This window comes from Trematomus bernacchii, unplaced genomic scaffold (genome assembly GCF_902827165.1).
Source record: "Trematomus bernacchii unplaced genomic scaffold, fTreBer1.1, whole genome shotgun sequence".
Lineage (NCBI taxonomy): Eukaryota > Metazoa > Chordata > Actinopteri > Perciformes > Nototheniidae > Trematomus > Trematomus bernacchii.
In genome coordinates, this window is record NW_022987567.1 from 5,629,896 (window position 1) to 5,642,876 (window position 12,981).

A 12,981-nucleotide genomic window follows, 5' to 3' on the forward strand; every position below is an offset into this window, starting at 1 on the left:
GTGTTACAGGAGCTGGTTTGCCTTTAGAAATATCCGTAGGCCTACATTCATTTTATACGATACCGTTTATTCCAGTTTACTAGCTACCTGCACATCCAACGGTCGCACTTGCCGTTTACTTGGCGGTTTGTTTACTGAGATAATGCTTTGCGCCCGGATCGGGATGTGATTGGCTACTGGAAATTAGACGGGTGTTGCACACGTTACCACCAGGGTATTGCACTGATTATCACAGAGACATCCGCAGTTATTTCTTAACCAATCGAGATACAGCTGTACCACTGGTGTACAGTAAGTAGGTAGATTTGCTCAAGTAAAGTACAATGTTGAGATACTTGTGCTTTACTTGAGTATTTTACATTTTTGCTACTTTGTATTTCTACAACAAACTAAAATTCGGATGTAAATATTGTACTTTTACTCCACGACATGTATTTAATACCTTTATACCCTGCAGTATACAAAGTCATTCAAACTAGCTGCACCTTTACCAGCTTTGAGAACACTTTAATGATCAATCATTATAAAACATATATATATTATTCTGAAATGGACCAATCTGCACAACTACTTTTACTTTTGCTACTTTAACTATATTTTGATGATAATACTTTTCTACTTTTACTTGAGTAACATTTTGAATGCAGGACTTTTACTGAAACAGAGTATTCCTACACTCTGGTATTTCTACTTGGATTTAAGTACAAGACTCGAGTACTTTCCCTACCTCTGCTTTTTACTATTTTAATTGTAATAGTATGCAGTGCATGGTGATCCAAAACATTTTTAGGAAAGGGTCAGCCTTCTATGGCCTACTGTTCTGCCCCTACTATAGAGCTACTATTCATTGTAAGTAATTTTGTATAGCTCACATTCATTTTGATATATCCAGTTTTTATTATTGTTTACGATTACTCATACATTTGTATTTGTATTATTCACAGGCATTTATGTACGTTTTGTTTATTCAAGCTTCATGTTTCAGCTTTTACTAGACTAGGAAAAACTATAGAAAATAAATGCACAAACTATTTCTTTCTACCTTTCTCTAGTGTTGATCGTTTTTTTTGTAGTAAAAAGTAACTCAGAAGGTAATTTAACTAAACTAGTAATAACTTTATTATAATAAAAATCTCTCCTTTGCACCAGTCTGTAAAGACGTTTGGTACTGCTGTTGAGTTTAGTACGTGGAATATGGAGATTGACTTTTATAAATCACCACATTGATACATAAAAGAGGCAACACAATAAAATAAACACAGATTAAGAAAGAACTCAGATTGTTAAATGTGCCCTTGGCTTTTATTTACAACCACATGATAAAATACCATCATATGAAAGACCAAACTGTTGCTGGTTCAGTCACCAGCCTCCATTCATTCAGAAATAAAAAGACCTCCTACATATTTCGGCACACAGTAACACTCGCATGAAGGGAAACGGTAACAGTCAGAGAAGGAATGTAGCAGTTTTGGCTTAGCACGGTTAAGCAAATATACTAAAATTGTTTATGGGACTGCAAAAAACTAAAATCTTCTTCGGGTTTGTTGTAAACAACCAGTGAGACACCGAAATCCTCATCTTTTGACCACCTTATAAATGTGTGACTTGAGTTCAACGTAGTAGAGAACAAATAAATGAACAAACTGAGACATGTTAAAAAGAAGATAGCTAAATCTTGAAGTTATTCTGCAAAGACTGCCGTTTAAAGGAAGACACGTTGCAGCCCCATGCAGTTTCCCTACAGAGCATGTTGAGGTAAAGTTGAGGTATAGAAAAAGATGAACAGGATTCCGGTCTGGAAGAGGCGTTTATACGGTTTTAAGACTGAAACAAAGTTGAATTTTCCTAAATTTAGTGACGAAAATATATGTATATAAGGGATATTTGATGCAGCAGGAGAACAGATCACTATTTACAATTTAGTTTTTTAAATTAAGACACACTTTATCACATCCAACCACCCTGCATAGTCTTTCACATTTATATCCCATCATTATTTATAATAAAACATTAAAAAACGGATACCTTGACATGTTTAGCTGTAGTCCTTTCTTTATGAAGGACAATCTTTGGATGTGCATCCCAACGGATGATAATAAAACCAAACTTATAGACGGTGTAATTTCATGAAGCTAACGGACAAATTGACTGGAACATACATTTCAAATTTGAATAAAACCCTTACATATCAAGTGCGCAGGGATCAGGCTAAAAATGTTAATATCAAAAAAGTATCATTAGATAAAGCTACGGCTCCACATCCAGTCAGAGTATTGGTGAGCAGACAAACTGACTAAAAATAAGGCTATTCATTTTAAAATCCTGAGTTAAACAACATTGTCAGTCACGCTAGATAAAGTTAAACGGCTGCAGTCTCTTTGGTGACCTTCATTTGTCTTTCAACAAAGAGAGTCTGTGCACAGGAAGAACGAGAGGCAGTGGAGTCACACACTGGAGCAAAGACACATTCAGTAAAGCTTCATTTAACTTGATTGAGGACTTTTCTTTTCTCCCTCTAAGAGACTTAAATAACCCAGAAGAAAGAAAATGGCCCTTTAAACTCCAACAGATTTCTGTGCAGAAGTTGACCATATCAGCAGCGACTCAACAGATAAAAACGGAAGACAAACCAAGCGATCCACTAACTTTCTTAAATATTTACAATCCACCTGGCTATAACTTTGACGTCTGTCGGCTCAGATGTTCTCCGCCTCTCTCTGAGGAACCTCCCTGATGCTCTCCTGGGGGTTGCGGCGGGTCGCAGGGCGTCGGATGCTCCGCCCGGACGAGATGAGGTCGGCGTAGCCCCGGGAGTGAGAGAAGGCGTAGGCCGAGCGGCGGGAACCGCGGCCACGCTGGAAGGCAGACGGCTTTTTCCTCTCATCCTGTTGGAGCTCCATCTCGTACTTCTTCCTGTTTCTCTGGATCTAAGGGGTGATGAGAAATAAGCAGTCAACATCGGAGAAACTACAAGATTACCTAATTTTACCTTGGTTGGTGATTGGCTAATGGTTACACAAGCCAAAAAATCGTTATGACATCATAAAGTGGCCAACATCTGATCAGCTCATTTTCAGACAGGTTTTTATTAGGGCTGTCAGTCGATTAAAATATTTAATCGCGATTAATCGCATGATTGTCCATAGTTAATCGCGATTAATCGCAAATTAATCGCACATTTTTTATCTGTTCTAAATGTACCTTAGAGGGATATCTTTCAAGTTTTTAATACTCTTATCAACATATGAGTGGACAAATATGCTTTATATGTTTGTTTATTATCATTTGAACAATGACAAATATTCTCATGAATATTAAACACAACAACAACCTCTGAACATTACAAATATTCGCCTCAATTCAACCTGGAACCTCTCTCATACAATAATACTGTGTGTGTGTGTGTGTGTGTGTGTGTGTGTGTGTGGACACTGATGGATCGTTGGAGCTATGTGCAGCTCAAGGCATATATGCTCGAATGGGAGCTGCCTGGACGCTGCAATCATGTTACGCGCACTATCCGTGCTGAGTGTGCTGACTTTTCGTACAATGTCCCACTGTCTGGCTACCTGCATAAAGTCAAGTGCTCGGCGCAGTTGTCGGCGAAATGTCATTGAAACAGCTCCTTATATCCGTTAGCGCAGCTAGCTAGCACCAGATGCTAACAACACGTAAGGTGTGCCTCGCTCGCGCGAGTCGCGCCACACATACACACTCCCTCCCGGTCCTCCCGGGCCTGCCAGTGAGCGTGGAAGTGTGGTCTGCCACAAGAGGGCAGCAGGAGCGGGGCTGTCAGCATCAGCTTGTCGATGGTATTTTACACTCGATGCGCTCTGAAACTACGGCGGCCGAGGACAAAAAATACACATGCGTTAATCGCGTTAAAATAATTAGTGGCGTTAATTTTTTTTTGCGTTAACGCGTTATTAACGCGTTAACTTGACAGCCCTAGTTTTTATATTAATGGATCAGGACAAAAAGTGAGAGAATCTTTTTTCCTGAAACTTTCAGAATCTCTTTTCACAGAGGGGGGACACATGGTTATGTATAAAAGACATGAACAAGTGGATTTTGCATAATAGGTGACCTTTAAGACAGGCCAAGCATCAGGGTGAGTCATGGAGGTCTCACCTTATCTCCTATCGAGGGCCAGATGGTTTTATGGAGGAACTGGATGCAGATCACAGGCAGCAGGCTGATGCCCACAGTCAGGATGATGGTTAACCACAGGTAGGGCTGCCGCAGAGCATTTGACGCCGCACCTACAAACACAAAATATACATATACACAGTTAGCTACTACTCTGCTAACATCCACTTCTTATACTTGCAGTTTCAGAGTGTTTTGGAGTAGAGACCATACTAAATGTGTCACAGTGGGTGGTTTTGTTTGTGACTGACCAGTGAAGGTGAACGGTGCGGGGAAGATGACGTGGATCCCAGCACTGTGGATGTCGAACATGATGCCAAAGTAAATAGCTATACTGCCCAAAACGGCAAAGCAGTTAACAAAGGTCCAATAGGAAGTCTCCAAGGAGATCTGACACATGAGAGGGGAAGCAGAGGACAAAGGTCATTCATTTTAAATACACTCATTACATGCACATCTGCTTCACATCATTTCTTCACAGAGTCATTAAGATAAGTTTGTGTTTAATACAAAGTCTTCCTAGTTTTTAACCGTCAACGCATAAAACTGAACACGACTAACCTGCAGGTTGACGACAAAAATGAGCGAGGAGGCGGTGACGACGGCGAAGGACTGGTAGTCGGAGGGGGCTTCTCCGTCCTGCCCCATGGTATGAAGGAAGGCTCCGTAGGGGATGAAGAAGATGATGAGCGAGACAAAGATACCGTGGAACAAGCTGATGAAGAAGTTCTTGTAGTTGAACAACGTCCCCAGCTGTCCGGGTAAATAGAGTTGTGGGAATTTCAGGCTAATTTTGTCGTTAACGTCCTGCAGCGAGAAGAGAAAGAAGCAGAGTTAGTTAGCAAAAAACAAACACGTCTACGTGCATTTCAGCGAGTATTACATCTTTAAAATCAGCTTGTATCAATTACTTTGAACAAAAACAGCTAAACCAATAATCTACCGGACAATATCCTCTTTCTGTACCATTGTTGTTCTCTACATCAAAGCCTGTTTACCTGGTCAAGAAGTCCAACTAGTAGAACAGGTAAGCTGCTGTAACAGAGATTGTAGAGAGTGATGAACCAGTCTTCATAAGTGACCTGCAGAAAGGGAAACAAGGATCAGAATAATGTTATTATGACAACCACTCCAGGTTACCATTAAATGTGCTGACCAAAGTTAATTAGAATTGTGTCAAAGTAAGTCCACTTATTCCCACCAGGATAAGTTTTCAAAATTAAAATATGCTATTAAATTGCGGCGTCAAATGCACTTGATAATGAAAATAACTTCGTGCTGCTGACCATTGCAGAGTATCCGTTGAAGAAGGAGTACCAGAAGTGAACCAGTGTGAAGGCGAAGTTCTTGAAGAAGAAGTAACGCAGGAACTTGCACATTCGGATGTAGGACCAGCGCCCGTGCACCAGCAGGAGGCGCTCCAGATAACGGAACTGAGCGAAGGCGTAGTCGCTGGACATGACGGCCTGCATCCCCTCCTGACCGCTGATACCCACACCGATGTCTGCAGCTGGAGGGACAGAGAAGGGGGGGGGGGTTAGGGGAGAGGCACTGGAGTTTGGGATAGTTTGGATGTTTAAAATGGGTTTGGTAAGGCAAGGCAAGTTTATTTATATAGCACCTTTCAGCACAAGGCAATTCAGAGTGCTTTAAAATGAAAGACATTAAGAAAATGGCATTTAAAAAGCAAAGATAATAAAATAAACATTAAAAGACAAAATACATGAATAAAAGTTACAGTGCAGTGTAAGATGTGAATAGTTCAATTAAAAGCAGCGGCAAAAAGAAAAGTCTTCAGCCTGGATTTAAAAGTAGTCAGAGTTGCAGCGGACCTGCAGGTTTCTGGGAGTTTGTTCCAGATATTTGGAGCAGAATAACTGAACTAATAACTGGTACCATAATCAGTGTTACCTACAGTCAGCCCTTTAATGAAAACCACTGAAGCAGCCATCTATACCCTCTTTAAAGCTATCACACTAGCAGGTCTACCATTGCCTCGATCAGTTAGTTTGTTTTGTGTTAGAGTCTTCCAGGAAGTTAGCAATCACAAGGGGGTGACAAAAGCCATGAGATTTTCCACTAGATTTCGGAATATTGCGGATATAAGATCTGTGGCAAACATGTTTATGATACTTACAGGTTTCGTTCGGCAGGATAAACACCAAAGATTAACACCACTTTATGTGTAAATGCAATCTCCAGGAGTAAAAAGCGCTATAAACAGACTACATCAAGGTTGCATGACTTCACGTCACCACCGCTAAGCTAAGGGCATATGGACAGTTGTGCAACTTCTGTTAGATTAAATAAGATTAAATAACGGCTTCAGTTCTCATTTGAAAAGGACAACAAGAGCAAGAACTAATTCTAAAAATAGCGTACACCTTACCTTTGATAAAGTGGTTGAAATATGTTATGCTATTGCTTGTCAACAGGGATACATTGCTTAGCTTCTAATCTGGCACTGCAGTACGGATCTCCAAATTGATGGCATGCAGGCAACATACAACCCAACTTCACACAATCCCTTTCTTAATAAACCTGAGCAGAGTTCATTCGTGCCCTTACTCTTGATCATGTTGACGTCGTTGGCTCCGTCTCCGATGGACAGCGTCACGGCTTTCTTGTACTTCTTCACCAAACTCACCACGTTACCCTTCTGCTTGGGAGTGACGCGGCAGCAGATGACCGCCTCGCACTCACAGGCCATGTCCACAAAGTCGATCTGCGGAGACACGCCACCATGTTCGTTATCATGTCAACCATCGATGGTGCGCTGGCCTATCTATACTATTTTATTTTTTGCATTTTAAGAAAATACATAACAATATAAACACATCTAGGTACATAGATTACCTACATAACAGATGACAAGTAGGAAAATAAATAATAAAATAATATTACAAATAAAAGAATGGATACACTGTTAATACTCAGGTAAATATTAATTATATTGTTCTATACTTGACCCATTTTTCCTCAAAGATATGCATTTGGTTTCTAATTCTCAGTCGTTTCCTCCATTACATTCATTTCGACTGATTTCCTTGCTTTTTCATTTAGTTTTTTCCCTATACGAGGCATAGGATATTATTTCAGCCTTTGCTCCTTCCCATAAAATGAGAGGATGTACGTCTCTTGTGTCATTATACTTAACATGTATCTATACTTTAATCCATTCATCTATTGAGTTATACTGTACCTGTCTCATTTCTTTTTCCAAGTCGTCCATTGGCTCTCCGTCAGTAGGGTTGGTGGGAGGCGGTTTCCTTCCCAGACGCCGCAGACGCAGGCGACGGCGTTTCTTCTTCTTTTCGTACAGAATTTCGTTCTGAGAAATAAAAACAGAATTTTTTTTTTTTTTTTGTTATTTATTATTCTACTCAATGTGAATGTTGTTGTATTCCTGTTCCCTGTGACTTTGTGATGCAAGTTATTTATTTTATTGTATTTATTATTTCATGTATTATTTTATTTTTTCTGTGACCATGACGTAATGGGGTAGGGAAATTGCCATGTCTGCAAAAAAAACAATAAAAAGATTTTGGAAAAAAACCAAAACTGAATCAAATCAGAACTGTCCATCATGTGGAGTGGTGGGATATTATGATGTCGGATAACATTTCACATATACACTTGTTACATTCTATTCAAATGAATAGCTTTTAAATGAGTGTTAACTTGATTTGAACTCACCAGCCATCCTCCGGTGATGACGAGAGCGTTTTTCCCCGGCTGGGTGAAGAACGGTTCGGCTGGTTTCTTTTTCCCTCGACGGGAAGTTGGAAGCTCGTTCCTCCTGTTGTCCTGACGGATACTCAGCTTCTCACTGCAGACACGGAAACAACAGACAAACTGTTACACAAGTCAACAAGGCAGACTGAGATCATACATTTTAAGCTGAGAAGCTTAAAGAATTCTTTTAAAATTATTTTAGACATCAAAAACAAATGACTTCTTCTGTTGTCTAACATAAACACTAGTTGACTATAAATTATATAATTTTTTGCAGCATTGACATTTCTACTCACTTGACGTCTTCTCCGTAGTGGATCTGCATGTTGTCTGTCAGAAGGGAACAAGAATATCCAATATTCTCTGCCGTTTCTATGGAGAAATATAAAACACATTACACTAAGAGGAGAACTCATGGCACTTCAGTTGTAGCTGATTCATCTGAAGGACGTTCTGATCTGCATTAGGAGAGTTTGACACCTCTCTGTAGAGCTGATGGTACCTTTCTTATCTCCAGTCAGGACCCAGATCTTGATGTCGGCTTTGGCCAGTTTGGCGATGGTCTCTGGGACTCCATCCTGCAGTTTGTCCTCGATAGCTGTCGCACCAATTAGCTTCACAGAGGAACAAACACGGCTGGTTAGATATGGCTGAGAATGTTTTTTTTAGTTTTACAGATTTTCTAAAAACAACACGAGACTTTCAGTAAAAAGAGGAACGCTTCAAGCTATCTTTCACTTGGATTTTTTCATTGTAGGCTTAATAAACAGTAGGTATATACAATAGATTTCTGTATGTCTTACAAATTAAAATAAAAAGATAATTGTTTGGGACAAATCCTGAAAAAAAAAGGTTAAATAAAAAAATATATTCTTCAATGATAATGAGAATTATGAAGATTTTTTTTTTACAATTTTCCAATTAGGTGAATCACATTGCAATACAAGTCAAAAATGATCGCAACTAGTTTTATTGTTGTTTTCCACTCACCATCAGGTTGCTCTCGATCTGCTCGTACACGATGTCCAGGGCGGCGTCTCTGTCCGACATGGAGACCTGCGCCTCTTTGTGTCTCCTGGACCAGGCTTCGTAATCTGCCGTGCTGATGTCTTTGTAAGACAAGCACAGCGTCCGCAGGGTGGCGTTGGCAAAGATCTGAAGCACAAACGACACAATCAGAAATCAGAAATCAGGGATTCTTCCACAGAAACAGCTGCACACATGCTTCATGGAGGAATGTAACCGTGCGAATGAGAAGAAAGCAAACTCACATCCAGATCAGACTGGGTCGTTTCTTTGTGTTTGGACTGAGGGGAAAGTCGCTCGTAGATTACGGTGTCAGCTCCTTTGCAGTAGAGGCGGATACGACCATCAGGAAACTTCACTGAGAGAGAGAGGAGACAGAGAGGCAGAGGATCAGAGGTGGACAGAGTCAATGTTTGAGTCTTTAGCTTTGGCTAGGAAGAGAGTGGTGCAGGAATTAGTCATAAAACTCGGAAATGTGTTATGACATTCATCTCCCTAACTTGTCGTACATATTACAATTTGGTCAAAATGGTACCCAGCAGGTTTTCAGCAGCTGGCATGTCACTACTTATACTCCACCGGATGTTATGTTTTTCAGTTTTTGGGAGTTATAGAAAAAAAGAAAACTGGCCCTAGTTTTTATGTAACTTGGTGGTAATGTTTAGCATCGGCCAAGATAGCACTTGGGTGAAAATAAAATGTTTATATGCTCAATGTTTACATTGGGAGATTTGGACTTTGGAGTGCACTTCTAGTTATGTCTGCTATAATAGCTACTGTACTGTAACATAACCTAGAATAACATGTGTTTGTTTGTGAGGTAGCATGTGTGTGTGCACTTACAGATGATAGACATGCGCTTGCGGTCGGAGTTGAAGTCGAGCAGCGCCAACATCTCGTAGGTGGTCTCCTGATCCATCTCCCTGATGGTGATGGTGTCCTGCGTACGGGACAGAAACACGAAGCCGAAGTTCCTGGCTGCCGTCACCAGGGCGCCCTCATCAGGAGACGCCGCCTGGTACACCAGTTCGCCTGAGAGAGACATATCAAGATTTATGATTTCAAAGGATTTATTGTCATGTACATTACATTACATTACATGTTACTTGTTAGACGCTTTTATCCAAAGCGACTTACATACTCAATACTGTGGACAATCCCCACAGGAGCAATTTGGGGTGAAGTGTCGGGGACACAACGATATGCTGACTGCAGTGGGGTTTGAACCTGTGACCCCCTGATCTGAACACCAACGCACAACCCACTGCACCACACGCCTCCCCGTGCACAATTTCTACAATTGTTGGTAGTGAATATCTGTTACTAGTGAGGCAAACAAATATAATGCTCATTTTCAGGTTTATAAATGAGAAACTCGCTCTGGAGGGAACTTTGGGATTAAAGCCTTTGCATCAGAATCAGAATACCTTTATCAGTCCCACAGAGGGGAAATTGACATTGTTACAGCAGAAAAGAACCAAAGACAGCTTAATGTTACCTAAGCGTGCATACAAAAAGTACTAAAGATTTTTTTTTTAAAGAAATTATAATAAAAAAGTTACACATTTTACAAAAATACACACCCTGTAACAGTTCTGAGCATTTAGCAGCTAGGTATATATTGCACAGTTTTTACATGCACTAAAAAACACACTATGTGTGATGCGCCGGTGAAGATGGCCGCATCGTCTTTGTGCTCCTCTCCAACTTTGCCCATTTTCGTATTTTGTACATATTTCTTTTACTTTTGCCGTTTTACTTTTAACATGGTTCGCAACATGCTAGCCGACCGCACCTACTCTGCCATACAATATAGCAGAGAGGAACTTTTCCAATTGCGAAACTTCGTGGACAATATTAACCCTCCGACAAACAATGGAGATTTGCCATGGCTACCTGTTGCTGTTCTACCTGAGAGACGCAAGAAGAAGACAAAGCGGGGATGCCGGGCCGGGTTGCTGGTCAGACTGAGAAAACGTGAGAATCGGCCACCTCTTCCGAGTATTCTTCTGGCTAATGTTCAATCCATTGAAAATAAGCTAGATGAACTCAGAAGCCGGATTGCTTTTCAACGGGACATTAAGAACTGTAACGTGTTAATTCTCACTGAGACTTGGCTCAACCCCGCTATCCCGGACTCCGCTATTGTCCCTGACGGATTCTCTATTTTTCGTCAGGACCGGACTGCTAACTCGGGGAAAAGTAAGGGAGGCGGTGTGTGTGTAATGACTAACAACAACTGGTGCTCAGATGTGAAGATTATTTCATCGGACTGTTCCGCACAGCTAGAGCACCTCATGATCTCATGTCGGGCCTTCCATCTGCCGAGGGAATTCACATCTGTTGTGATAACAGCAGTGTATATCCCGCCGCAGCCACTCGCCGACAACAACACGGCACTCGATCAGCTGTTTGGGTTTATTGATAAAACCGAGACTTCACGGCCAGATGCGGCGTTCGTTGTGGCCGGAGATTTCAACACCGCCAACATGAAGAAGGTTTTGCCAAAATATTACCAACACATCAACTTCCCGACGCGCGGGGGAAACATACTTGACCATGTTTATTCCCCTTTCCGGAATGGATATAAGGCTCTCCCTCGCCCTCCCTTCGGCAAATCAGACCATATCTCACTACTGTTGTTGCCTGCGTACAAGCAGAAACTTAAAAGGGACAGACCGATAACAAGGACAGTACAACGATGGAGCGAGGAGTCAGATTCAGCACTGCAGGATTGCTTTGCATCTACGGATTGGAGTGTGTTTGAGGACAATAACATCAACACACACACGGACACTGTCATCTGCTACATTGGGAAATGCATCGATGACGTGGTACCGAAGGTTTCTGTACGGACATTCCCAAATCAAAAGCCCTGGGTAAACGGTGAGGTGCGCGGCAAACTGAAAGCGCGCACTCTCGCGCACACAGCGGGAGATTTGGAGGAGTACAGGAAGTCTAGGTATGATCTCCGGAGAGCAATTCAAAATGCAAAGAGACAGTACAAAGACAAGGTGGAATCTGACTTCAAAGGCTGTAACACTAGGAATATGTGGGCGGGACTAAGGACAATGACTGACTACAAAGGAGCAGCGGGGGGTGCTGCGGGAGTGTCTGCGTGCGCATCTCTCCCAGATGAGCTAAACAGTTTTTTTGCACGCTTTGAGAGCAGCCAGGCTGTGGAGGTACAGAGGGACCAGGAGCTACACTGCCCTTTTGTTTTAAATAGGGCAGATGTGTGTAAATCCTTTAAAAGGGTTAACCCACACAAGGCTCCTGGACCTGATGGCATCCCTGGCCGTGTTCTCAGGGTGTGTGCAGTTCAGCTGGCAGAGGTGTTCACAGACATCTTCAACAGGTCCCTGCTGCAGTCTGTAGTCCCCACATGTCTTAGGCCCCGCTCACACGGGACCGTTTGCGTTTATGCACAGTATGCGTATTCAAAAAAGTCTTCCGTTCACATGCATTTGTTTCATTTAACGTGTCTGTTCAAACGAGGCCGCTGGAAACGCTGTAGTACATATGCCGGGACTGTAAGTGGCGCTGTAACTTCCGCCAAAATACACCAAAAGCAGCGAAGAAGAGCAGCCCCAGCAGCCCCCGCCGCAATGTTGCCATGGCTACCCTTCTGTTCATGCCCCGCCGTGTATTTAGCAACATGTAGTTCATGTAATTCTCCATGTCCACTTGTTGCTGATGGTTGTGGTAGAGGAGCTGTATATTTTTGCACTAATATCTGTAGCATGGTCAGTAGCAGTAGCAGTAGCACTAGCAGTAGCTAGTAGTGTGGTGATTGCTGGTATTCAGCGGGATATAGTCATTTCCTCAGCATATGGATAAATGCTACGGGGAAGTTAACTGAAAGAAACCGAATCTGTGGATATTGCATCGACCGACGTCTCCGTGGAGAGGACCCGCTCAGAAAAGAGAGATATTCTCTACAAACACCGGGTGAGACCCTCCTTTGTCAATATAATGGATCAATGCATGAAATCTGACTGTTTATTTTGTTTAAGGAGTATATTGGGCGTTAACTATTCTGGTTTGCCTTTTATAATATTATTTCAT

General features: G+C 41.7%; 1 protein-coding gene across 1 annotated transcript in view; it reads right to left on the reverse strand.

Annotated features, from left to right (window-relative positions):
* Nucleotides 1–1,275: 1,275 nt before the first annotated feature.
* atp8b1 (ATPase phospholipid transporting 8B1) overlaps nt 1,276–12,981 on the reverse strand; it is a 36,037-nt gene continuing 24,331 nt past the window's right edge. The window contains exons 17-30 of the mRNA XM_034125771.1: nt 9,757–9,945; nt 9,159–9,271; nt 8,878–9,042; nt 8,390–8,501; nt 8,184–8,259; nt 7,849–7,981; nt 7,355–7,483; nt 6,721–6,877; nt 5,439–5,662; nt 5,151–5,234; nt 4,714–4,959; nt 4,404–4,542; nt 4,135–4,265; nt 1,276–2,930 (exon numbers count right to left, since the gene is read on the reverse strand). Coding sequence (XP_033981662.1) covers nt 2,700–2,930; nt 4,135–4,265; nt 4,404–4,542; nt 4,714–4,959; nt 5,151–5,234; nt 5,439–5,662; nt 6,721–6,877; nt 7,355–7,483; nt 7,849–7,981; nt 8,184–8,259; nt 8,390–8,501; nt 8,878–9,042; nt 9,159–9,271; nt 9,757–9,945 — 2,129 coding nt within the window. The 3' untranslated portion in view covers nt 1,276–2,699. The remainder of the gene's footprint in view (nt 2,931–4,134; nt 4,266–4,403; nt 4,543–4,713; nt 4,960–5,150; nt 5,235–5,438; nt 5,663–6,720; nt 6,878–7,354; nt 7,484–7,848; nt 7,982–8,183; nt 8,260–8,389; nt 8,502–8,877; nt 9,043–9,158; nt 9,272–9,756; nt 9,946–12,981) is intronic.